General features: G+C 43.0%; 1 protein-coding gene across 5 annotated transcripts in view; it reads left to right on the top strand.

The window, feature by feature from the left end:
* Positions 1 to 23009, top strand: part of TENM1 (teneurin transmembrane protein 1) — a 1288567-nt gene that overhangs the window by 557769 nt on the left and 707789 nt on the right. For 3 of the 5 annotated variants that reach the window (XM_077285116.1, XM_077285115.1, XM_077285118.1), the window contains one exon: positions 951 to 992. The exons of the other annotated variants lie outside the window; for them this stretch is intronic. In XM_077285116.1, coding sequence (XP_077141231.1) covers positions 951 to 992 — 42 coding nt within the window. The remainder of the gene's footprint in view (positions 1 to 950; positions 993 to 23009) is intronic. 5 annotated transcript variants of the gene reach the window in all.

Below are 23009 nucleotides of genomic sequence, written 5' to 3'. Positions count from 1 at the left end.
TTTTTGTTATTAGCCCAGTAGAATAGCTACATAATTACTCTAAGACTTCTAAGCTGTAAATTATTTCTGTAAAAGTATTTCATTTCAGTTACACATTTCTGAAATTCTGTATATACCCCAAAGTTTTGATGTTGAGACAGATGTGAGAGTGAGTTCATGCCGAAGTTAAGATGTACTTGTTTTTTATAGCTTTATTGTGTATGTTATGAACCAAAACTATGCAAAAAAAGTTTCGCTTTATACTATACTGTATGCAACAAAATTGTACTTTGTAAATCACAGATCATTGTAAATCTCTAGCACCTTTATGCACTTGGCCTGTGCAAATATGTACTACTCAAGTCCCTCAATGTATTTTATTGGCTTTCTGGAAGTTTGAGCTCTTTCTTGGTTATTTAAAGCTCCTTGGCTGATTTGGCTGCATTGGATCATTAATATTTTGAAGGTAAACTTCGCTATATCTTCATCTTTTTTCCTGGCAAGGGTCAATGAAGTCTGTGCCAAAATATCTTGTTATTTGAAGCTACTCATTATCCCTTCTGTCGAGACTCCCAGCTGAAGAGATGCAGTGACTCTGTCGATATGGGGTTGCTTGAGTGATGAGTCGTGTTGTCTTTGTGCCAAGCTTTTCTTTCAGAATTAGATACACTTCACCTCTTTAGATGACAAGACAGTTTCTGGTGTGTTTTATGATTTTTTTTAACAGAAAATATCTTTGGTTATAATAACTAAGGAACCTAATGTTAATATTGAAATGACTTAGCATCTTAATCATTCTGATACATTTATATCACCTTGTTTTTTGTTTTTGTTTATTTTTGTAATAATTTGATTCAACCTCTGGGCAGTTGAACCTTTTTTATGTACAAATCAAAGCATTTGCTATTTTGCTTAGTTTTACCCAAGTACGGCAGCAAAGGAATGAATGACATTTATTGATTATCTTACAGACTGGACTAGACTATTAGACTGTGGGACCTGTTCACCAAAAAGTAAGCTCTGCTTTCCACTTGAAACTTTTCCCCTTGTATATGACATTCTTTATTACCAGCCTAACATTGTGTAAATCCCTCATCACTAAATAGCATATTGTGTGTTTTTATCATATCATTGTAACCCGTCATTTCACTGCTTGACTTTGTGTTGACAATAGAAATTAGTTTGTGTTAAAAGACACAATAATTATAAATAAATTTGCACTTTGTATGGAATATGCTCATTGCTTTTTCTCTAGTGGATTCTTGATCATATTTCCAAAATTACACTTTTACGCGAAATGTAAAAACACATTCCAAAGTGTTGATAATCATTTTGAAGGTAATCTTTGAAGTCACTATATCGAATGCATTAATGGTTTCCATTGATTATTAGAAATTATATAAAACATTTTAAAAAAAATCATTTTTGTAACAGTGATCAACAGGCACAACTCACATACATGAATTTCTACACGAACCGTGAGTCCGTGTGAAAAAAATCCCCGCATGCGCCATTGGACTCCATCCCAGATGCCATGAGTTGTGCCACATGACCACACAATGCTGACACTCAAATACCCATGGAGTATAAATACTCACTTTTGCAAAACAAGTGGATGATTTTTTGCACAGTCATGTGAATTAGGCTTTGGGTTATTTGGAATTATATACAATCTAACGATCAAGAAATCAATTTGGAAAATGGAAATGATGATGTTACATATGAAGAACATATCGTTTATGATTATTGCCTGCAATTATAATTTTTGCAAACTAGTTATCCCTGTAAAACATGTGATTTTCCATAATGCTATAGTATTACCCAAATTGAATAGATCACAGCGTATCAAATGTTAGATACAGTAATACAATAGTATTATAAAGGGGCATCAGTTGTAAGTTCTTCATCTGTCATTGCCTGGAACTCATTCACATCTTCTTTTCCTGTAAGATACTTGCATTGCTTGATGCATTCTGTTTATACTTTTTCATTCCTTTTATGCTTTTTAAAAAAAAAAAAAAACATTCAACACTGAAAATATTGTTGCATGGATTCTTTCTAAGTAGTGTATTTAAAAAATGTCATTCTGTCACTTGCTTATAATTCTGACCATGGCCATACATAGTAGAAAGGTAAAGCTTAGGAGCAAGTAACAGTACTGGCAATGGGAACAGCATGTCCTGGTTTCCCATGTGATTAAAGAAGCATTTCCATCAAAGTTTTTATCTTCTTAATATAATGAGGTCATCATATTATATAGCACTGTGTACTTACAATTGCTCATTTTGTCTTTCTACCCAGTTAATTCTTCTCTTTTCCATTAGGCCATCACACAATTAGCAACTAATTGAATCCTTCTAAGCTCTATGTAGAAACAGGAAGTCTATATTCCCTGTATGAATCATGAGTCACTGGAAAAGTCCATGGTGAGGAAGGAGGGAGCAGCTGTGTCAGGAGTTGAAGAGGGGTATAATTTTTTTCAGGGAAAAGAGACTTCCTGTTTCTACATAGAGCAAAGAGAAGAATTATCTAGATAGAAAGATAAAATGAGCAATTGTAAGTACACAGTGCTATATAATATGATGATCGCAATACATTAAGAGAATAAAAACTTTGATGCGAGTGCTTCTTTAAAGTAGCCAATGAGATCTATTTGTCCAACCCATCCCCTGCCTGTGCAGTTGCCATTTCTGATTTCTGTTAGCGATAATAGGTGATGAGAGAGGTGGAAGCATAATGATTGTAAAACCCTTCATTTTAACAGTATTATTATTATTATTTTTAGTTATAGCGCCATTTATTCCATGGCGCTTTACATGTGAGGAGGGGTATACATAATAAAAATAAGTACAATATTCTTAAACAATACAAGTCATAACTGGTACAGGAGGAGTGAGGACCCTGCCCGCGAAGGCTCACAATCTACAAGGGATGGGTGAGAATACAGTAGGTGAGGATAGAGCTGGTCATGCAGCGGTTTGGTTGATTGATGGTTACTGCAGGTTGTAGGCTTGTCGGAAGAGGTGGGTCTTCAGGCTCTTTTTGAAGGTTTCGATGGTAGGCGAGAGTCTGATGTGTTGTGGTAGAGGGTTCCAGAGTAGGGATGATACGCGAGAGAAATCTTGTATACGATTGTGGGAAGAGGAGATAAGAGGGGAGTAGAGAGGGAGGTCTTGTGAGGATCGGAGGTTGCGTGTAGGTAAGTACCAGGAGACGAGGTCACAGATGTATGGAGGAGACAGGTTGTGGATGGCTTTGTACATCATGGTTAGGGTTTTGTAGTGGAGTCTCTGGGCAATGGGGAGCCAGTGAAGGGATTGACAGAGGGGGGAGGCAGGGGAATAGCGGGGGGACAGGTGGATTAGTCGGGCAGCAGAGTTTAGAATAGATTGGAGGGGTGCGAGAGTGTTAGAGGGGAGGCCACAGAGCAGGAGGTTGCAGTAGTCAAGGTGAGAGATGATGAGGGCATGGACTAGGGTTTTTGTAGATTCTTGGTTGAGGAATGTACGGATTCGTGAAATATTTTTGAGTTGAAGTCGGCAGGAAGTGGAAAGGGCTTGGATTTTTAGAATTATTTTTTTTAAACACTTTTTATATTTTTGGCCAGAGAAAGCAATGAATGCAATCATAACTATATAACAAATTAGGAACATGGGAGAAGATTTTTAAAAATAAAAAAATGTGCTTTAGAAAATAAAGTTAGAAAAAGTAAAATGAAGTTAAACTAACTACACAAAAAAGTATATAAAAACTATATAAAAAAAAGTATAAAAAAGTCATGCACTGAAAATTGACCTCCTGTTTCTACATAAAGCTTAGAAAGATTCAGCTAGTGAGTTTTTAGTCACATGATGTCAAAGACCTGATGGAAAAGAGAAGAATTATCGGTAGAAAGGCAAAATGAGCAATTGTAAGTACTCAGTGCCATATAATATGATGAATGCAAAGATTTCGGAGGATCAATGTTTTGATGGGACTGCTTCTTTAATATTTCCTATATAAATGACGTTAGAATAGAAACATTACTGGTAATATACATAGAACTGGGATATGATTCATACTTTTATTTCATTATAAGTGAAATTAATCAATCTTAGTAGAGAAAAATATTTTTTGACTATTGTGACTGTGTCAAGTACTACAAAGGTAAATTGGAATACCTGTAAAGTCCCATGCTCCACTACAGCAATGTCTTGGGAAATATTCCTCAAGCTTCCTGGGAGAGTTGGTGGATATGAATTTAACAATCTGAATTTTATAGAGTATGAAAGATGTTTACCAGCAGCTTTCTTCTCTCTTTATTTTTTTGCTTATAGCTTTAATTGCATGCTGTCAAATTTGAATGCATACATCACTTCAGTACCGTTTCTGGAATAGGATTTATTTTAAATAGGCATCAGGCACATAAACATGTTGTGGCTAGTGATGGGCACTTCTTAGAGATGCCTCTCCATTACTAACCCATGGGCTTAATGTCCACTGACATTACAAAGCTGACATCAACCCCACAACTATACGGGGTGCTTGCAACCGCACCAGGACAAGTGGGAATAGCTGTCATTTCTAGGCCAGCTGAGAGCTAATGTTTTTAGACTTGGAGGGGGCCAATAACCAAGGCCCCATCCTAGGCTATTAATATCAGCTGCTTCCAGATTATTAACATCAACCCCCAGCCATCGGCTAGTAAGATTATAATAAAGACACAGCCAGAATAAAGTCCTTTAATTTAAATAAAGCTCCCCAACCTCTTATACCCTTTTATTTAAAAAATAAAAATATAAAAGCTAAGTTGTACTCAACTGTCCGACAAGAAGATAATCCACTGATGGTCATGTCCCATTTAATAGACAAAAATAATAAAACACCATATTCCTCACCTGTCTAAAGATAAGATAATCCATATCTATCCCTCAAAGAAGTACAGCTCTGCTAAATCTGGGTGGCTTGTTGAGCTCTAGCAAGATGCGAGCACTCAGCTAGACAGTCAGAACACACTGAGGCAGGAGCGTGACAATGCTCCTGCAGTGTATAACGCTGGTATGAGAAAGGTAACTGGAGGTCATAGCTGATGACCCACGATCACCTCTCTGATGTCACCACTCGCTGTGTTAGAATTTTCACATGATGTGAGTCGTGCTCTATGTGAGGTGTCTGGGGTTCATCAGCTATGAACTCCAGTGACCTTTCACATGGTAGCGCTACACACTGCAGGAACATAATCACGGTCCTGTCTCGGTGTGAACCAGCTGGCTTGGAAAGCAGTAGCATGACTGATGTGACTGCTCTCCTAATCATTCAGATTGTCATGGGACAGATATTGATTATCTTCTCAATGTACAGGTGAGGAATATGGTGTTGTATTATCTTTTGTCTTTTACAGGGGACATGGGCATCAATGGATTACCTTCTCATTTGACATTTGAGTATAACTTTGCTTTTGTATTTTCCATTTATTTAAATAAATGGGTAAAGAGAGAGGGGAGTTTTATTTCAATTAAAGGACTTTATCTTATTGTTTTCTTTATTGCAATCTTGCTATGGGGTTAGTGTTGGGGGCATCTTATAGACGCCTCTCCATTACTAACCTGTGGTGCTTGATGTCTGCAGCCATAAAACAGCTGACATCAACCCTACAACTATTACCCCACTTACCACTACACCAGGGCAAGTGGAAAGAGCCAGGCGAAGTGCCAGAATTGAAGCATCTAATAGATGCGCCTTTTCTGGGGTGACTGCGGTCTACTATTTTTAGGCTGGGCAGAGCCAATTTCTATGGCTCCATACCAGTCTGAGGCTGTCAAAAGTGCAGGGACCACAGGCCATTTTTAATTATTTATTTAAGTAATAAAAAATGGCATTGGGACCCCTCTATTTTTGATAACCAGCCAATATAAAGCTGGTATCTTGGAGTAGCAGCCCTCATGTGTCAGTTTTACCTGTGCTGGTTATCAAAAATAGAGGGGAAGAAATGCCATTTTTTGTAATATATTTATTTATTGCACAGACACCGACTGATGAATACTATCATCAGTCTCGCCTGTTCTCGCTTCTACCAGTGAGAGCAGGTGTAGGATGATGAGAGTAGTACTCTCATTAGCCACACCTGTGACTGGTGGTAACATTTTTCATCTGACAATGTGGAAATCACAGTGCTCTGACCAGCGGTAACGATCTTACCGCTGATCAGAGCCGGTATTCCCCACGCTGTAAGGCAGATGACAGTGTGGGAAACAATGGATGTTTGGGGCCCCTATTCATCTGGGGTCCAGGTTCGGGTTTGAGTTCAGGTACCATTCTGACATCCAAACTTAACATTTTAAAATGTTAGGCAGAACCCACCAGACCTGACCATCCACGTGTTAGCCCATCTCTAGTTGTGACAAAACTTTCTTTCTCCTTCGCCACATTGGGGGACACAGGACCATGAGTGTTATGCTGCTGTCACTAGAAGGTTGACACTAAATTGATACAAACAAAGTTAGCTCCTGCAGTACACACCCTCATGCTGGCTTCCAGAGACCCAGTTCAAGCTTAGTGTCCGTAGGAGGCACACTGGAGCCAAAGCAAGGGTTTTCTGGGCAGATGCCCTTGCAAAATCCATTTAGGACCAGGCTCTTCCATCTGAGGCGGCAGACCTCGCCAAACAAATTGCTATGGCTGCAGATTATGTGATGTACGTGTCATTAGAAGCAGCAGACTGTGCAGCAACTGCGGCTTCAAAATGCCATCACCATCAGGAGAGCTATTTGGCTTAGAGAGTGGCGTGCGGATTCCTCCTCAAAAAAGTGTCTGCCGAAAGTGATCTGAAAAATCAAGATGGAGGGGTTCTGATGATCCTTATCGCCCTGGATTGGCCACGTCGTGCATGGTATGCGGAACTCGTTCATCTCGTATCCGACGTCCCCTGGCGGATACCAGACCGCCCAGATCTGCTGCGCCAAGGACCAATCTTCCACCAGAGCTCAGGGGCCCTACGTTTAACGGCTTGGCTGTTGAAACCTGGATCCTAACTCAAGCAGGTTTCTCCCAGCAGGTCATAGCCACCATGATCAGCGCTCGCAAGACGTCTTCCGCTCGCATCTATCACCGCACCTGGAAAGCCTTCTTCTCATGGTGCAGGCTCTGCGGTCGCCCCCATCTCGTTTTCTACATTCCTTCCATTCTGGAATTTCTCCAGTCCGGCTTGGTTTCCGGCCTGGCACTCAGTTCCCTCAAGGGTCAGATCTCAGCATTATTGGTGTTGTTCCAACGTAAGATTGCTGCTAACTTGCAAGTCAGGACCTTTATTCAAGGGGTCTCCCACGTGGTACCCCCCTACAGAATGCTGTTAGAGACCTGGGATCTCAATTTGGTCCTGAGTGTCCTTCAGGAATCTCCATTTGAACCTCTGCAGGATGTCCCGCTGACCATCCTCTCCTGGAAGGTTGCCTTCCTTGTGGCAGTAACATCTATCAGGTGCATCTCGGAGTTGGCCATACTATCCTGCTGGGCGCCTTTCCTTTCCTTCCACCAGGACAAAGTAGTCTTACGCCCATCTCTGGCTTTTCTCCCTAAGGTGGTTTCATCCTTCCACCTTAATGAAGATATCATTCTTCCCTCCTTCTGCCCACAGCCGAGACATAGGGTCAAAAAGGCCCTTCACACCTTGGACATGGTATGGGCCCTCAGGAGGTACGTTTTTAGGACTGCTCCCTTCCGCAAATCGGACTCCCTCTTTGTCCTCCCGGAGGGTCACAGAAAGGGTTCAGCCGGGTCTAAGGCCAAGATAGCCAGATGGATCCAATTGGCTATCCAAGAATCTTATCGGGTCAGGGGCAGGCCTATCCCAGCAGGGGTTAGAGCACACTCTACTCGGTCAGTGGGTGCTTCCTGGGCCATTCGGCACCAGGCAACAGCGGAGCAGGTTTGCAAGGCCGCAACATGGTCTAGCCTGCATACTTTCACAAAGCACTACAATATCCACACTCAATTTTCCACGGATGCGGCCCTTGGCAGACGTATTCTGCGGGCGGCCGTTGTGCACTTATAGTCAGATGGTACACAGAGTTATTTGGTTGTATTGTTCCCCACCCAGGGACTGCTTTGGGACGTCCCATGGTCCTGTATCCCCCAATGTGGCGAAGGAGAAATAGGGATTTTTGTGTACTCACCGTAAAATCCTTTTCTCTGAGCCACTCATTGGGGGACACAGCACCCACCCTGTTAGCCTTATGGCTCGTTACCATTTTGGTTCTTGACTTTCTCTGACATGTTATACTCTATTTTTATGTAATATATTGTTATTAATCTCCTACTGCTTTTGCACTGAACTGGGTCTCTGGAAGCCAGCATGAGGGTGTATACTGCAGGGGAGGAGCTAACTTTTTTTGTCTCAACTTAGTGTCAGCCTCCTAGTGACAGCAGCTTAACACCCATGGTCCTGTGTCCCCCAATGAGTGGCTCGGAGAAAAGGATTTTACGGTGAGTACACAAAAATCCCTTTATTAGCTATTGACAGGCGTGTGTCGAAAAGGTATTGCACACTTCGCAAGTACATTTTTAAATAAATATTTATTTTATTTCCTTAAAATGTCATTATATAGAAATGGTTTTAACAGGGATCATGATACATATTCTGATTCACAGTATTACCATCTCAGCGTACTATAGAAATACCTTTATGAGAGATTAAAACAAAGTTTTGTGTCTACATCCAGATTGTATGCTAAAAAAATCTCCTGTTTTCATTCATATTTGCAGTTTTTAATAGGCCTGTGATTCTGTTGGCTTAACATTTACTTACATGTATTTGGCAGACGGGTACAAGTGTATAGCTCACTATTTCATTAGTCTGGGCAAAACAACAAGTATACAAATCTGGACATTTTCCTGTGTTCATGATTGAAGTACATACCAAACTTTGTGTCAAGCTAACCTAACACATCATGTCACATCAGGCAGGACATTAAAACAACAGACAGATGTGAGTGAATACAATTGATTATTTTGTTGCAATGGCAACTGACAAGCTGGGATGTATTAGGCAGCAAGAAAACAGAAGAAAAATGGGCAAGTGTAAGAAGCTGAGCAATTTTTGTAGGGACAAATTGTGATGACAAGGCAACTGGAACACCTGGCATAAAGGGGTTAATACTTAGAGGTGTTGTCCATAACTTTTTAAAGTGATTACCTAGCTGTAGGGCTCATGCAGACCAATATTAGTCAATGGGACGCTCACATGTCCAATTTGTCTGATATTGACGACCTATTCTAAGGGCTCATGTACACGTCCATAAAAATAGGACAACTGCTCTCCTCATTTTGACCAATAGCACTTTTCCACACGTTATTCCAAAAACTGCAGCATGCACAAGTTGTGCTTGATTATTGGACTTGGCCATTCATGTCTATGTGTTAGTGAAAAAAGTCGGACTGCACCCAAATGACATCTGAGTGCAGTCCGAGTTTCACGGACGAACTGAATGGATAAGATGGAAATATTTTTTTTATTCTTCTCATCTGAGAAAATCAAATCACTCTATGATCAAACCCTGATCAGAGTTTGATCAGTAGAGATTAGCATAATGGGACCACTTTTCTCAGATGAGAGATAAACGGTTGAATGTCAAAGGTGGAAAACCCTGTTAAAAATGTGAATATTCAGTAGGGATAATTAAATTGCTTTCAATTATTTTTTTTATAGAAATCTGAAAACTGATCATGAAAAATGCATATATTTGTAATGGGCTGGATCAGCATAAATCTAAAATCAGATACTTTGTTGGTTATATTCATTCAATATTACTATGAATCGCTGTAATCAGCACATCTGTCCAAGGTTTCTACCAGAAAAGTCAGTATGAATAAATTCACAGATGGTTTTACATCATCATGTCATCTTTCATATGTTATTTATGCTATTTTTATCCATGTACCATATATTTATTTATCATAGAATTTTCTGTTGTTATGGGTGATTAAATTATGTAAAAATAAACTGTCACATAAATTAAAAGCATCAGGTGCAGTCTTGTGCTTGTGCTGCTACTTTACCCATGAATTAAAGTGAAGAGGAGAAAATCTGAACATATCTCCTATTGAAAAAAAGAAGCAACAACAATTAAAACCCTATGTTATGCCAAATATTCTGTAGTCACTGCTGCTGAATTGGCTACTTTTTCTACTAATAACACAGGTGGGGGGAGGACTCTGCAGAGAACAGAGTCGGTCTCCTGGTCAAGTGTGTGGTCAGCAGGCATCTATTCTGTGAAATATTTACTTAGTGGGAGCACAACTAATCTGGGTAAAATGGCCATTTGGACTCCCTTTCAGATGTCTGAAAAAAATATTGGATTTAATTTTTTTAAGAGTGATAGTCTAAAAGCATGGCTGTCATACCTTGGGTTGATGGTAACGATCAGCCTAGCATTCCAGAATACTGCTGCCATGCTTGCATGACCAATGCTTTTTCTCTTTCTGTATCCCAGTGTGACTGTTTGTCATCATTGCCAGTGTCCTCATTGTTGTCTTAATTTTCACTTATTGTCAGTATTGTTCTTTACCTTTTCCCTCTACATCCATCAGCTACTCTTCCTCATCTTCAACCCCCTTCTCTCCTTCTGCCATATTCTGCTGCATGTAACATGGACCTTGATTGTCCCAAACAAACTGTGTTCATGATCATGTACAATTTGATGCTCTTCCTCCATTAACTGTTGCATTTTTGGTTTTTTTTGTTGCTCCTATTGACAAATTTTGTAGACTTTTTGAATGGCTTCAGTAAGCTGCATGAGTCCCTCATGAGCTGATAATGACAGATCTCAAATGTTTTTGCAAAGCCAAAAGTACATTCTTTGCCATTTAAGAACGATGTAAATGCAAATTCATGTGCCTTGTCATGACCATCACCTTCATCACTGTTATAACCATCAAGGGTCAGTGTTGGGACCTATTCTCGTCAACATATTTATGAATGATCTGGTAGAAGGCTTACACAGTAAAATATCGATATTTACAGATGATACAAAACTATGTAAAGCAGTCAATACAAGAGAAGATAGTATTCTGCTACAGATGGATCTGGATAAGTTGGAAACTGGCTGAAAGGTGGCAGATGTGGTTTAACAATGATAAATGCAAGTTTATACACATGGGAAGAAGGAAACAATATCACCATTACACACTGAATGGGAAACCGCTGGGTAAATCTGACATGGAGATGAACTGGAGATGGACTGGAGATGGGGATCCTAGCTAATGATAATCTTACCTGGAGCAGCCAGTGCCAGGCCGCGGCTGCAAAGTCAAACGGGATAATGGGGTGCATTAAAAGAGGTCTGGATACACATGATGAGAGCATTATACTGCCTCTGTACAAATCTCTGGTTAGAACGCACATGGAGTACTGTGTACAGTTTTGGGCACCGGTGCTCAGGAAGGATATAATGGAAATAGAGCGAGTACAAAAAGGAGGGCAACAAAATTAATAAAGGGGATGGGGGAACTAGAATACCCAGAGAGATTAGCAAAATTAGGATTATTTAGTCTAGAAAAAAGACGACTGAGGGGCGATCTAATAACCATGTATAAATATATAAGGGGACAATAAAAATAGCTCTCCGAGGATCGGTTTATACCAAGGAAGGTGACGGTCACAAGAGGGTATTCTCTACGTCTGGAGGAGAGAAGGTTTTTCCACCAACATAGAAGAGGATTCTTTACTGTTAGGGCAGTGGAATCTGGAATTCCTTGCCTGAGGAGGTGGTAATTGTGAACTCAGTTGATGTGTTCAAGAGAGGCCTTGATGTCTTCCTAGAGTGTAAAAATATTGTATCTTAAAGTTATTAGGTTCTTTAGATGGACGTAGATCTGCGGATTTATTCTGATGGAATATAGGCTGAACTGGATGAACAAAAGTATTTTTTCGGCCTTGCTAACTACCGTATACTCGAGTATAAGCCGACCTGAGTATAAGCCGAGACCCCTAATTTTGCCACAAAAAACTGGGAAAACGTAATGACTCGAGTATAAGCCTAGAGTGGAAAATGCAGCAGCTACCAGTAAATGTCAACAATAAAAATAGATACCAATAAAAGTAAAATTAATTGAGACATCAGTAGGTTAAGTGTTTTTGAATATCCATATTGAATCAGGAGCCCCATATAATGCTTCATACAGTTCATGATGGGCCCCATAAGATGCTCCATACAAAATATGCCCCATATAATGCTCCATAAAGATTATTATGGGCCCCATAAGATGCTCCATATTAAAATATGCCCCATATAATGCTGCAAAAATGTTGATTATGACCCCATAAGATGCTCCATACAGACATTTGCCCCATATAATGCTGCACAAATGCTGATTATGGCCCCATAAGATGCTCCATAGACTATTATGCCCCATATGCTGTTGCTGCGATTAAAAAAAAATGACATACTCACCTCTCGTCACTCAGGCCCATAGCACTTGCTTTACTTACCTTTCCCCGTTCCACCGCCGGGCGCCGCTGTGTCTTCCACGTCCTCCGCACTGACACTCAGGCAGAGGGCGCGCACTAACCACGTCATCGTGCCCTCTGACCTGAGCATCACAGGCAGATGACACAGAATACGGCGCCTGGCGGTGGAACGAGGAGAGGAGAATATCTCCTTGCTGCCCCTCCCGATTATACTCACCTGCTCCCGGCGCAGTCCCTGGCAGCTTCTCTTAAGGACTCTCTGGGCGCAGCAGCTCTTCCAGCATTGAGCGGTCACTGGTACCGCTCATTACAGTAATGAATATGCGGCTCCACCCCTATGGGAGTGGAGTCACATCCATATTCATTACTGTAATGAGCAGAACCATGAACCAGAACCGCTCAAAGCTGGAAGAGCCGCCGTGCCCGGAAACCATCGGAGATGCAGGGACCTCGCCAGGAGCAGGTGAGTATGTCACAGCCGCCGCTCCCCGGCCGACCCCCCAGGAACAATGACTTGAGTATAAGCCGAGAGGGGCACTTTCAGCCTAAAAAAATGGGCTGAAAATCTCAGCTTATACTCGAGTATATATGGTATGTTACTATGTATGCTTCCTTTCCTGAACAGATATATTTATTTAAGAAAGTTTGCACAACTAAATTCAAAATGTGTGCCATGCAGAAAGCAAGATTTAATTTTCCTAAATGCATGGCAGTCATTATGTCCAGAACATTGATACTTATGGCAGTTCAAACTTTTAAAAGACATTCACTTCTGTTCAGTAAGACGTGGAGAAGATGTAGAAGGAGACAAATAGTCACCACTTACTGGTCATTATAGATCATTAGAAAAATCCCAGTAAATTGAAAATATCCAACTATTTAGAATCACTCATACACAAATTATATAAGAAGGAGAACCAAGAGTTTACTAAATTTAACCATTTATTACATCAAAAGATTTGGTACATAATTAAAATGGATATTATACATCAAATACATATTATGTGAACTACCCAGGTGAGTAAAACTGACCGAAGGTCCACAGAGGATAACCAAATATAACAAAACAGGCTATTACATTGAACAGATAAATGATAGCAGCTTAGTGCGGTTTTCTCTCATAGCAGACTATAATATTACAGCTCAATGCTCATTCCATAGACCGCCCACCTTGCTACTCTGCTTATATTAAGTACACCAGCCTGTTTGCATATAAAGAATAATGGTAATAATTACCCATTGGTTGGTTTCCAACTCCTGTGAGGACCCCGATCACCCCAACGCGCGTTTCGCGTGCTTGTAACAGCCTCGCTTCCTCAGGGGGCGTGGCTAAATCTAGATCTCAGTCCCTTTTAAATACAAAGCTGTTCCGGTCATGTGGCTCTACTGCAACCTATCCCTGCCCATTCACAATGCGCATGCGCTAATTTAAGCGTCCTGTAACCATGGAGACCCAGGGTTTAAACCCCCATTATTGTGCAAAAGTTATTATTGTGCTTATGTATATTTTAGTGAATTCGGTGTCATACCGCCATGGTAATCCATGATGTATGACCGCCGTGAGTGTATAATTATAAAATGTGTCACTCCTAATGTTGCGCCTGCGCTGATCTTACATCTTCATGCTCCGTCTGTCCACACAGTGTGGCTCCGCCCACCAGGTCACATGAGTCATTATAGATGTAGCTTCCAGTAACAGATGCTTCACCACTTTTCCTGGTAATAATGGTGCAGTGCTGACACTCAAAACATCCACAAAATGGATAATGAAACTCATGTATTATCACTGCCCATAATTGCTGCTCCAGTTGTTTACAGTGTAGTGCACTTTGGAGCTCAAAAACAATTCAAGAGAGCATCACACACTTTCCTGCACTATTTCCTGCCCCCTTTCTGGAAGAAATATTGCAGCTGATTATATTCCAATCAGGCTGAGCACATACCATCAATTAATGAAAGGAAGCTGACTTCAAAAGCTGGTATGACAGTGACTGCATGACCAGCAACTTTACCAGGTAGGATTTAGTTAGCACACAAGCAAATTACTAGGAGCTTATGCCTGTTTAAACAACACACAAACAGGGATAGATAGTGTGATGGAGAGGGAAAAGTTCTTGGAATACAGCAAAATGAAGTGATGGATAGTGATGATTGTGATGCTGACATCAACCAGGTAGTACTTGAGGAAGAGGTAGGTGGACAATTTCAGGATTGCTCTGCTTTGCTGGCCAGCTTGCTTTACCCAAACGAGCAGATGATGTCGTTCAATGTGCTGATGGATTCATCCAAAAATGCTAAGTATGGTATCCTTGATGGATAAAATGGCTAATGCTCCAAAGCTTGCTTGTAATATTGGCGTGGAATGTACGTGTTTCCTTTTTGACAACTTAAACAGGTGGGCAAAACAGACCGGCACATTTAATAGTCTAAATTTAGTGCAACAATTTATTTTACGTTTTTGGGTTACACAGAATAATTACCACTGCCTTAAAAGACAGACGTAACAACAAATACCAGGAGTTAGGTACATGTCTTCCACATGCAGCAGCAGACCACATTATAGTTGTGAGGTGTACAGCTTCCAAATTGGGCTATTAAAACAGTTATGTAAGCCTTGAAACGTTTTTGTGTGTGTGTTTGTGTGTGTATATATATATATATATATGTATATATATATGGAGCGCCCCCACACCGCCGCAGGGCCGAGGGGTACCCGGAGCCGGGCCTCTAGGTCTCAGTCCTGGGGTTGTCACGGTGGCTAGACCCGGTCCGTGGCCCTGTCTGTCAGTGGGGGACGTCCGGTGCAATAAGTGATGTTGTAGCGGTGCAGTTGTGGGGTGCAGGTCGCGGTAAATAACGAGGACACCAGGTTGCAGTCTCTTTACCTCTTTACTGAAGCTCTCTGGGTCCTCAGTCCGGAATACGGCTCACCAGGCTGCGCAAGTCCGGCCGGTCCAATGGCACTTCCAGAGCTCTCCTTGCAGGTGGAAATCGGTGCCTTCCTTCTAGCGCTATGTGTTGCAGTCCTTCCCTGCTGTGCTTACGGAAAGTACCCCACAACTGTTGTGTCTGTTTCTCGTGTTCCCTCACAACAACTTAATTCGCAATGATCTTTCTCGTCCCTCCAGATACTATGGTAGGAACGCACCCGTATGACGGGGAGGCTCGGAGATCTTCCGGGACTCTATCTGCGCCCCTCTCCTGTTGGTACCCCCCTTTGCCTTCCTGGGTGATGCGTGAGACAGTCCGCCTCAAGCTAACTGCCCTGCCGTAGGTCTGAGGTATGGCTTGAAACTCTTTACCTCCTCGGCGTTCCGGCCACCGGTAGTGCGCCTCAGTAAGGTGCTGCCTCTTTCAGCACAACCCTCACTGGTATCTCCTTTCGCTTGATTTCGTTTCTCACTCAGCACAATCTATCTCGCTTCTTAGTCCTTCCTTGGGCACCGCCGCTATGCTGAGCAGGCACGGTCCCTTTACGTTCTTTCCATGCCAAGCCTCTGCCAGGATCCCACCCCTGGCAGAGACCCTACAGTCTCTCCCTTCACAACACCCTCTGCCACCAGGTGTTGCTCCGTTCAATCCCGTCAGCGTTCTTTCTAACTTTCTGCCTGACCCCCAGTTTACCCACTATGGTGGGGAGTGGCCTAATGAATAGCACCCTTAGCTCCCCCCGGAGGCCCAGCTGTGAAATGTCTTGGTGACTGTGATACCTGCTCAGAGAACTCCTTCCGTGCCATCGAACGCAGCATGGCCCCCCTTAGTGGCTGAACCATGCTACTGCAACGACCAGGACTCTGGGGCGCTGCACTCCCCCCTGGTTAAACACAGTACTCCGGGACTGGGAAGAAAAACAACAATACAGGTTAGCAAAAAGACATACAATTTTGTTGAGTGCAAATAACAATAAGTATACTTAAGTAGGCTTCCCTTTATGGGAGGTGAGGACACTTGTAACGTTACAAACATAATTAACCTTATAATTTACAGAGTATAAATAACTTCTGTTACCCAACCGGGTATTCTATTTAGTGCAATTTTTGAAATAATAACTTAACATTGCCTTTAAGAAACTCACACTCTTAGTCTATCAAAGGCCTTCCTATAATCACATTATAAGGCATTTCAACTTTACATTCTCCTTCTTGTGAACCTGCAGGACCGCCTGTCCCTACGGCACCAGACCTACTGCCTCTCCTTTCTTCTACAGGACCGCCCTGTTCAGCCAGGGCCTACTGCCTTTCGCTACTATACACAGTATAGACATAACATTCCTTTCGGTTGAAGAACTCTGAGCCAGCTCTACTCGGCCCCTTTAAGGACTCACTCTCTAACCCCTACGGGTTCACTCTCTGTCCTTAGTAACAAAGTAACTTTTCAATGGGGACGCAGGGTTTACCTTCTATCCTCACCCTCATTATTACTTCTCTTACTTTCAACTATGCAGACCTCCACTTCTACCCCTACGGGCTCTCTGCATCCTTCCTGTCTTCAAAACATTATTCAAATTTCACATTTTAACAAATTCAACACATATAACTCGGCATGTAAAACAGTTACATTTTCTTTTCAAGGCATCATTACCACATTACTGTTCTGTAACAGTATCGCTTTTAAGTACAATTCTTCACATCCCCTTTAAGAGGGGACCAGGTCTCTCTGAGGTAGCTCGTCTTCTCAGCCTACCAGTCTCATGCAAAGTTCCGGTCCGGTATCTTCACAAAGTGTCTTTAACTAGGACCAGTAGGAATGGTTTCTTCGCAAAGTGTCTTTTGACTAAAACCAGTAGGGAGCACCTTTAAGAAAGTGCAAACTATTTACAAGGGAAAGTTTGAATCATGCGCAGTTCATGATTTCTGCAGTTCTCTTTTTTTTTTTTTTAAAACTGTATAAACTTCAGGAAAACAACAGTGACCCCGGGTCAACAAAGGGGTCACCTTTAACCCTAGACGGGTTTAGCAGCAAACAGGAACAGTTAAAGGAATGAACAGTTAACTATTTACATTTTCCATCCAATGATAGTACTTTCAAAACTTTCCACGAGGCGCCACCCGGCAGGTGGATCCCTGCTGTTCAGGGTTCAGATCCACTCCTACTGCCAGGTACACCCCATGTGTTCGGGTCTGTTGTATGACCAGATCGTGCGCAGCGATGAAGGTCTGGGTTCCCACTGCTCTCTGCGCTGGCTCCTCAGGAGTCTCAACCACCCGAAGAGGCACTCCCTTGGCCACTGCTGTGGTGGCGGTGATCAACCTGCGGGCTCCAGGTTCCGCAGCCAGGCAGGTGGAGGCGACCGGAGTGGCTTCAGATCGATCACACGGTGACACCTTGGCTACAGGGGCTGGCCTCTCCTGCTTTTGCACATTCAGAGCAAACCACCCCTTTTCTCCAAAGTGCCGGGTGTAGGTAACGCTGTCCCCCGGGTAGAGGTCCCGATCCGGGTGACCTTCTCTGAGGTGCGACTCCACATCCCGGCGATTGACAAAGACCTCCGCATACAGCCCCGGTTCCTTGATAAAGCCCCAGCCTCCTCGGAGCTTGAAGATGGTGACAATGCCCTGCCTGCGCGGGGCCTGATGGGTGGTGGGGTCCTTGCGGGCCCGATCCTTAACCGCCAAATCTTTTTGATGGTAGGCCTCCCGTTTGGCCTGATGTATTCTCTCTTCCTCTTGCCACCGCTGTTCTAGCTGGGTCTGATATTCTTCCCAGCTTAGGGCCTGTACCATTTCTCCCTTCTGGGTCTCCACCCCGGGGAACCCCATGAGATTGGATCCAGGGTTCACCCAGCGGCACACCGTGCGCTCCGCACTGACCTCACACGGCAAGGGAGTAGGGGTGATAGGGGCTCGCATACGGTGTTCCATGCCCGTGGCTTCCTCCCATGGTAACAGGCGCTGAAGTCTATGGGTCCCCGGGAGAGGCGGTGCTGCTACGGGACCCACTAACACACCCTCGGCTGGTGGGGCAGGACCGGGGGACTCACCCACCGGTACGAATCCACTTTCCGCGACAGGTTCCGCTGGTTCCTCTGATGTCCGGGAACCCGCTGCCGGCACCGCCTGATGCAGGGCCTGGATTCTCACATTCAGTTGGAGGAGCCGGGTATATAAATCCTCCATCTCGGCTCTCAGGAATTTGGTGTTATCCACAGAGGACAGGCTGCTGGGCTCGTCCGGGTAGTCAGGGGAGACTTCCACTTCAACCCCGCTGTCGGGTTCGGAGCTGCTGGCCATAGCGTCCTCCACGTGGGTCGCTTCCTGGTCTTTTTCCCGCTCTCTCCTGCGTGAGCAGTTTCGTTTTCTCTGCCTCCGCCCCCCATTAAGGATCAGGAGGCGGATCTCTGCTGCTGACGGACACGTCCTCACTGCACAGAAATATTTAGACTGGGCGGCCATTATTCTTCGCGCTCTCCAGCTTGTCTACGCCCACTCCACGCCCCTCTTCTCTTCCTGCGCTCTCCTCAGCGCTGCAATGGCGGCGGATTTTGGCGGCAACTGGCACAGCACACAGTCTTGCAATAAAGTTCAGTCCACACACAATAAATCACAGTCTCTAGGCACACATGACCTGATTCTTCAGGCTTAAGTAGATCCTGTTCGTGACGCCAAGTTGGAGCGCCCCCACACCGCCGCAGGGCCGAGGGGTACCCGGAGCCGGGCCTCTAGGTCTCAGTCCTGGGGTTGTCACGGTGGCTAGACCCGGTCCGTGGCCCTGTCTGTCAGTGGGGGACGTCCGGTGCAATAAGTGATGTTGTAGCGGTGCAGTTGTGGGGTGCAGGTCGCGGTAAATAACGAGGACACCAGGTTGCAGTCTCTTTACCTCTTTACTGAAGCTCTCTGGGTCCTCAGTCCGGAATACGGCTCACCAGGCTGCGCAAGTCCGGCCGGTCCAATGGCACTTCCAGAGCTCTCCTTGCAGGTGGAAATCGGTGCCTTCCTTCTAGCGCTATGTGTTGCAGTCCTTCCCTGCTGTGCTTACGGAAAGTACCCCACAACTGTTGTGTCTGTTTCTCGTGTTCCCTCACAACAACTTAATTTGCAATGATCTTTCTCGTCCCTCCAGATACTATGGTAGGAACGCACCCGTATGACGGGGAGGCTCGGAGATCTTCCGGGACTCTATCTGCGCCCCTCTCCTGTTGGTACCCCCCTTTGCCTTCCTGGGTGATGCGTGAGACAGTCCGCCTCAAGCTAACTGCCCTGCCGTAGGTCTGAGGTATGGCTTGAAACTCTTTACCTCCTCGGCGTTCCGGCCACCGGTAGTGCGCCTCAGTAAGGTGCTGCCTCTTTCAGCACAACCCTCACTGGTATCTCCTTTCGCTTGATTTCGTTTCTCACTCAGCACAATCTATCTCGCTTCTTAGTCCTTCCTTGGGCACCGCCGCTATGCTGAGCAGGCACGGTCCCTTTACGTTCTTTCCATGCCAAGCCTCTGCCAGGATCCCACCCCTGGCAGAGACCCTACAGTCTCTCCCTTCACAACACCCTCTGCCACCAGGTGTTGCTCCGTTCAATCCCGTCAGCGTTCTTTCTAACTTTCTGCCTGACCCCCAGTTTACCCACTATGGTGGGGAGTGGCCTAATGAATAGCACCCTTAGCTCCCCCCGGAGGCCCAGCTGTGAAATGTCTTGGTGACTGTGATACCTGCTCAGAGAACTCCTTCCGTGCCATCGAACGCAGCATGGCCCCCCTTAGTGGCTGAACCATGCTATTGCAACGACCAGGACTCTGGGGCGCTGCATATATATATATATATATATATATATATATATATATATATATATATACCTTTTTCTTTTCCTCTGACTCCTTGACAAATGTTGGTAGGTGGATACATAGAAAGGAGGTTGTGGTAGCAACATATATATTTGTTGAAAGAGAAGAGTCGATTTATGCTGCTCAAGCCACAGCAGCATGAATCAGAGCCTGTCTTCACAATTTCTCTCAGAAAAGTTTTTCTTTAAACTTTTGTTTGAGGAAAAACCCTAGGAGTAGACAAAACTAGTTGAGTGCCTTTCCTGACTGGCTTCTCCCTGCACTGCTCTAGCTAATTGACAGGGCTCTCTGATGTACACAGATTGAGTGAAATCTTTCAACCAATAAAAGAGGTGCTTGCGAAGGCAGCTGGATGCAACCCTGGACTAGACGGGTCTCCCACTATGGTCCCTGGCCAGCTCTTAAAACAGACAGAGAATTTCAGAAAAAACCTTTCTTACTATAATCTTGAAGCCAACTACTGATTCATGCTACCCATGACTTGGACAGCATTAATTTATTGACAGTTTCCTTGTAGGTTCTTATACGCTCTAGAAAAATTCCGTAATCCTAAAAAACTACATTCATAGGTAGGTGCATGCATGGAAAGGAAGCTGCAGCAACAGCCAGCAGAATTGTTGTGTCATGTATGGTTGTTGAATTAGACTAATGAAACAATTATTCAAAATGTAAATCTGTTTTGTATTTTTTTATATTATTTATGCACTGGAGTAACTAAAGTCCTGTGTTAGCCCCCCATAATAACTCAATGCAAAAACAATATATAAATCTGACAGAAAAACACAACGGTAAGAAAATGTTTTGAATATTAGTTCAAAATAATTGTCATATAGTTACCATATAACAAATATTATCTCCATAGTAATACTGAAAAAAACACTATACTCACACTAATATACTAATAATACATCTTACAAGATCAAATACCGCCACACCAAGGTCCGTGTACTACCATCAGACAGTGACCGAATAATACCACAGCATACTGATTGTAATATAATTTTATTAATAATTATCAATAAAAACCACAGTGCTAACACTACTATTACTCGCTACAATGACAGTCAGGTAGAAGGTATGAGTAGAGTACAGATAACCCCAGATACTCATTATTGACATCTCTGATTGGAGTGATTTTCACTTCTCTACTTTACTTGTCGTAGACCGCTATGGCTCATTGTAGCTGCGATTCATCTCTTCAAAATGTAATACAAAGACATTTATGGCTGATCAGTTGTAAACTACCTCCTGACTTTTCCCCACAGCTGCAGTAACAATACTTCCCTTTTGTCTCACAGTAACAATAATCCCAGAAATAAAATACAGTACAGTAGTAATAATCCCTTATGTGTCCCCCATGCAGCAGTGGTGCTCATGTCTACTTTGGGTCCAAATACAGTAGAATTGCACTCACCATGGCACCATGCAGTAGTATTGTCCACCTAATATGCCCCTTAGGCCGGTGTCACACTTGCAACTGCAATGCGAGAAACTCGAGCAAGTCTCTCACCTCAATACCCAGCAAAAGTACCCGGCATCATCATTGCCTTGCCAAAAAGCCCACTGTAACGCACAAATTAAATGTTGCTGGGTACGTAAAGGTTTACGACTGAAAAGAACATGTGAAAACAGCCTGCATTATTGCTGTGGGTTGTCATTATTCTTTCATCTTTAAAGCCTTTTATAGTTAACCAAGCAGTAGAGCATTTTGATGCATGAGATACGATGTGATGCGATACACTTTATAGATCTCAGGGGAAATTATGGTATTACACCAGCAAGATGAAGCATTGTCCTGCATCAAATTCTTGATGTACATGAAACATGCAGACTTTTTGCTGTATCACTGCTTAAAGAAAGTACCTTCTAAAATAACTGGTCATAGATTTGGGAAATTATTTTAATTCCATCGTCAACCTGATAAAGTTCAACTAGCTTATGTTTAATAATACCAACTCAGAGCTCCACCTTGCTGGTGTCTGAGTCAAAGTGGAGGTCTGTGCCCGTTACTGATCCAGCCACAGGCCCATCCATCTGTTTCTTCTAAAGTCTCTTTCATCTCATTAGTCCTCTGAAAAATCTGTCTTCAGATATTTTTTGGCCCAGTCTTGATGTTTATGTGTCTTGTTCAGCAGTGGTTGGGTTTCCGCCTCCCTTACATTGTCCATAACTATGAGCACTAAAAACCTTGTAATTCTGGGCACTCCATGGAAGTTGCAGTCCTAGAATATGAAAGTACTGGAGGCTAATGCGTTCCTGGTTACTTCACATTTGATTCTTCTCACATCTTTTTCAGTTAATATTTGTCTTTTTTTCTTTCAAATCATGGCTTCTTTGAAATCATGTTAACTATTGCAATTAAACTTTTGATGGTTCTGTGATAATGCCCCAATATCTTAGCAATTGTCGGAGTGATGCATCCCTCAATAAGATTTGTAACATTTTTTTAATTTTCAGAGTCAGTTACATTTTTTTGGACCATTTTTCCTGAGAAAAATGAGCTGCCTAATAATTCTGCACAGCTTGATAAAGGGTATTGTATCCTTAGGCCTCACCCCTTCCTCATTCCACAAATATGCATCACCTGATTTGCTTCATCCAATAAACATTCAAGTTTATATAGCTTGGAGTTGGAAAATCTGAATAAAAACGATAATATGGTCAAAATCCTCACTGGACTAATAATTCTTCATGCGGTGTACTTTTAACAGCATTTTGAGTTGGTCAAAACTGGTGATAGATTCACTTTTACAGCTACATAAAAAATGTATTAAAGTGAAGGTGAAATAAGGAGAAAAAAGTAAACCATGCTGTG

Source organism: Ranitomeya variabilis, chromosome 2 (genome assembly GCF_051348905.1).
Source record: "Ranitomeya variabilis isolate aRanVar5 chromosome 2, aRanVar5.hap1, whole genome shotgun sequence".
NCBI classification, from domain to species: domain Eukaryota; kingdom Metazoa; phylum Chordata; class Amphibia; order Anura; family Dendrobatidae; genus Ranitomeya; species Ranitomeya variabilis.
This window is presented reverse-complemented; position numbering and strand designations above follow the sequence as displayed.